This window comes from Magnolia sinica, chromosome 5, assembly GCF_029962835.1.
Source record: "Magnolia sinica isolate HGM2019 chromosome 5, MsV1, whole genome shotgun sequence".
NCBI lineage: Eukaryota > Viridiplantae > Streptophyta > Magnoliopsida > Magnoliales > Magnoliaceae > Magnolia > Magnolia sinica.
In genome coordinates, this window is record NC_080577.1 from 100,587,018 (window position 1) to 100,591,880 (window position 4,863).

Below are 4,863 nucleotides of genomic sequence, written 5' to 3' on the forward strand. Positions count from 1 at the left end.
GAATGTATTTTCTTCCTGTTTTCATTCCTGTAACTCTCTGTTCCTATGAAGGAATTGTTACCGGTTTGAAAAAAAGAAAAAGAAAAGTGCGAGCCGTTAAAATGTTCCTTTCAATGGTCCACATTCACCTACACATATCAGTGGCAAGAATCATCCATTTAGCATACTTTTCTTACAGTGTCCCACACCCAAACATGGATGGACGGTTCTAACCATCCGATCATATCTGAAGACCCCCGTGGGAGACATCTTGACGATCCTCAGTCTCAAAATACACATAAAACACAGCAAAAGAGGAACTTCGGCCTGATAGATATATAGTAAGAAGTTTTATTTATGGGAGAGTTTCATGTCATGTGACTGCTACAGCTGAGACAAAGATCGAAACTCTACTAGTATTTGTAACTGGCACTACTACATTCTACTATAAGCTTTTACTATTAGATTAGGATGATGGCAGGTCTTATTTTCACGGGTGCATGCATGCATGCATGTCTTGTTCAAGCGTCGTAGACCACCTTGAGGATGGAAATGAGCTTGGGGTGAGTCATGGGCTTGACATGGTACTCATCGATGCCGGCTTCCATGAACACTTGCTTGTCCCTGCTGCATGAGTTCGCGCTAACCCCGATCATCTTGCACCCAACTCCCATGGTCCGCAGCACCCTCATCGCCTATCAAGACAGAAAAGAAGTGGGTGAGTGAACATTAATCATGTGGGCCACTTCCATACGTGGTCTGATCATGTAGCCTGTGTTGTGACCCAGGATTGCTAACATGTGTGGCATATGAATTGCTTACTCGTCTGTATCAAATGTGACTCGTTTGAGTTTACTCAGACTTGATCTGTTGATTAGTGGAATTGAATGTTATTTGTCAAAATTTCCTTTCAACGGTCCGCATAAGACTCCACATTTTTTTTTTTCAAAAGAAAAGCTGTGAAGATGATCAAAATCATCCGTCCATCATGAGTTTTGAGCGGTGGGCCATCCCCAAGAGACTTAAGAAAGGTACAACTCTGTACATCCTGCCAATAAGTGTGATTATAAAGCTGGACATGAGCCGAGTTAGCTCGGTTAACCCGCTCGACTCGGTTTTGATTGAAAACTGAGTTAAGCTGAGTCGAGCTTTTTTTCAGCTCAAAAATATTTCAAGTCAGCTCGAGCTCGTCTCAACCTATACACATTTAAAATTATATATATATACACACACACACACACACAGAGACACACACGCCCTATTTATATATTTATTTATTTTTGCCCTAGCCCACTCAACCAGCCCTCCCTCCCAAGTCCCATTTCCGTTTTTTTGCCATAATCGACCTGACCAGCCCTCTCTCACTCTCAATCTCAAATCAATCTCTTAATCTCTAATTTTCTTTCTCTTTGCCCATCCTTTCCTTTTCTGTTCCAGTACTTGAGCCAGTAAATCTCTTTTCATTGACTCTCTGTCCCTCTTTTTATTTGGGCACTCGAACTTGAGCTCGACTCAAAGTTAATTTGCTCAGATTGGCCCGAGCTACTGACCAAACTGAGTTTAGTTGGCCGGTCAGACTCGAAGACCGAATCGAGCTAAACTCGAGTTGAGGTAGGCTGCTGGCCAAATCGAACCGAGCTGTGCCAACCTTGAATCAGCTCGGCTCGTTGTCCAGCTGTAACGTGAAGAACCTTTATTGATATCAGCCTTGCACTTGAAAGCCCCGCATTTACGAGAGGAACACGCATGATATTTGGCTGAGGAGAATGCAAAGCTAACTGATCATGTTATGCATGGCACGGATTAGGTGAGTCTGGGTCCTGACCGTGGGCCCACCTTGATGTATGTCTTGTATATCCACTCCGTCCATCAATTTTGTCAGCTTATTTTAAGCATGACCCAAAAATGAAACGGATCCAAGTCTCAAGTGGACCACACCACAGGAAACAGTGGTGATTGAAAGCCCACCATTAAAAAGTTCCTATGGTCCATCATAAGCTGTTCCCCCGGACTCACCTAATCCCCGCCCACTATACACTTACACTATTCTCATCAACTGTTTGGTGATCCAAACCATTGGTCTATTGGGCCCTACATTTCAAAATCATCCCCACTTTTTCAAAATTTAAATTGTGTTTGTATTTATTTTCTGAACCGAATGTTTCGAGTCTACAAGTTGAAAAGTTTGGATCGTCCACCAAGATTTTTGGGTTACGGTCCATTCCTAGTGGGGCCCAGCAGATCAAAGTCCGGTTCAATGAACTACAATCTTAAAATTAAAAACCCGAGGACTGCGCATATCCTCAGCCTATGTGCACACGCCCCCCAGCTGTAGCTAATAAAATCATACAGAGGATTTTGGTTCCAAGCAATGACATAAATGCAACAGCCATTTGCCACTAATCAGTTGCATGCATACCTGGGGCCCATCCATAACAGGCGATCCATGTCTATCAGGATCAGATCAAAGTGGGCCCCATCAAGGTGGAGGTCCACGGCCTCCTGACCATTCTCAGCCTCCTGGGCTTCCACCCCAAGTTTAGTCAGCATCATCTTTAGAATCTTGCGGTTGACTGGATTGTCATCCACAACCAATACGCTCAGCTGCTTCTTGAGGTTCAGCTCACTCAGTCCCTGGTTTGGACCATTTTTCATGGCATCAATGGCCACATTCTTCGATTTTTTAGAGCTGCTGGAAGAACCCATTCCAAACGGCATCTTTCCACGTTAGTACTACCACCCAAGCCCTGCATGCATTGGACGATTTGGATTAAAATCCAAGGCAGTGTACCCTTCAAAAGTACAAAAAAAAAGAACCAAATAGAGTACTATCATCACTTGAGAAAACAGTTAGTTTTATACACAGATATGGGTACGGCAGTAGGCTATTTCATAGAAATAAGAAAAAAATGTTGCAGGTAACTCATAAAAAAAATTTAAAAATGATAGCCGATGACACATCTAAATTTCCTAATATTCTTTTCATATGTTGAAAATTCCTTTCGATGTCCTTTTAAAACCCAATATTCAAGACTCTCCAAAGATTTATTTCGTAAGTAAAATTGTCTATAGTTACTCTGGTTATATATGGTAGAGGCAACCTAAATATTTAGTGCATACATGCTTACATGTATCATCATCATCATCATCATCACCATCATCGTCATCTTAGTATTTCTTCTATTAAGTTGGAGTGGGCTTTTAAATGATAGACTTGGCAAAAATTGTAGGATCCACTACTTATCAAAACATCTACTTGTTCTAACAGACTTGTTCTACCAAGTCAGTTGAAACCTAGCATAGTAATTCACATCATCACATGGGTATATGTACCAAAAAAAGACAGGAAAGAGAAGTGATTATTTATCTGCGCAATTCATTTTTATGACTAATTTTGCCTTTGAACACGTATGATTTTTAAAGGAAAAAATAACCTTAGAGCCCATGACTAGTATGTGTATATGTGCGCGCACACACACACACACACCCTATATATGTGTATGTAAATTTAACTTTTTTGCTCCAAAAAAAAATGGTATTTAAGTGAAGCTGTAAGCATATATTTGAAGGCAACAAATAAAAATAAAAATAAAAATAAAAAGGTTGTAGCATACAATTGGTTGGAGTTGATTATTTCCCAATAACTCATGCCCAAAGAAAGAGAGGCATGCTTAGATTATAGATGAAAAATCTATGGGAACGTTAGATGAATTATAATAATCAATATCATTAGTACTATTTGTGGTCAGTTTTATAAAATCCTATTTTGCCAAAAAAATAAAATAAAAAGTCTTTATGTTGATATATTTTTAGGGAGGCGAAAACCTTGATATTTCTCACCAGCTCAAACAAAGTTTTTTCTGGCTTTCCTTCCCAAGTGAGAATAAAAAACAATGTATTTTGCCCTTCTCACCACCACAATCCGAAATGTCTTCAGGTCTTCCTTCCCGAATAGGAACAGCCAAAAAAGGTCTTTGGCCCTCCCTACTAGGTAAGTAAGAAAAGGCAATATCTTAGCTTCAAACCATCACTAATGGCATGGTTTAAGCAGATATTGGAACACAGTTGTAAACATTATAATTCTCTAATCTACAAGAGCCCCACTAGTTTACAAACTAATGAGTTGATCTATACCATTGGTTGAAGCACTTGGGGATCCACACAAATTATGATAGGTTCCAACATTTTCAAGGTGGGTCATAGAGTTAACAATATTAATGTATGTGATACTTCAAGAAGTGAGTTAATAAGATGCCGAATAATAATTATGTTACTAAAACTATAGAAATTGGCAAAGAAAAAAAAAAGAATAAAATCAAGCTTGGATTACCCTTTAATGAAGTAGAGGCGAGGCTGATTTAGGCAAGGGAATGTAACTCGCACTCGAGCTCTATCGATGCCGGTGCCTTCGTCCTCCACACACCAAATCTTAAATAGGCAATGAGGGTGGAACTCTCACTTTCAATTGCTTCTTTTTGTATCTTTAGCTGGCAAGGCGTGCCTCGAGCACCGGCGAGGGAAGGAGAGAGTGCAGAATAGCATGATATGCGGAGTGTCCCTTAACGGAGAGTGGCTTGAACTTTGAAGAGTTCCAGAGCAAGCAAGACACATGGCTCAATACTTCAAATTTTACTTTTTCATTTTTTGCAATTATTCATGAAGCGAAATTTGCAGAGCATCTGTGTCAAGGCTCAGAAAAGATCATGGAGTCAGAAAATCATAATCTCCTAGATATTTCGGTGTGGATATCTTACACAACTAGATTTGATTCTTTCTTCACCTAATTTTTCTGATTTGCAACAAAAACCGTGGACACAATCCACGGCTCCAAAAATCTGTTAGCCACATTGTCGAGGCCTCATTGTTCTTACTTAAGTAAACCAT

At 40.0% G+C, this 4,863-nt stretch overlaps 1 protein-coding gene across 1 annotated transcript; it reads right to left on the minus strand.

Moving 5' to 3' along the window:
• Nucleotides 1-458: 458 nt before the first annotated feature.
• Nucleotides 459-4,428, minus strand: LOC131247408 (two-component response regulator ARR22-like). Its single transcript, XM_058247711.1, has 3 exons — nt 4,310-4,428; nt 2,399-2,726; nt 459-674 (listed from the first exon to the last, which is right to left on the minus strand). The coding sequence occupies exons 2-3, from the start codon at nt 2,695-2,697 to the stop codon at nt 668-670; spliced, it is 306 nt and encodes a 101-aa protein (XP_058103694.1). The 5' UTR covers nt 2,698-2,726; nt 4,310-4,428; the 3' UTR covers nt 459-667.
• Between the last annotated feature and the right edge of the window lie 435 nt (nt 4,429-4,863).

Bases quoted from the DNA above. Each gene is read 5' to 3' on its own strand.
- LOC131247408 (XM_058247711.1), bottom strand. From the start codon at position 2,697: ATGCCGTTTGGAATGGGTTCTTCCAGCAGCTCTAAAAAATCGAAGAAT.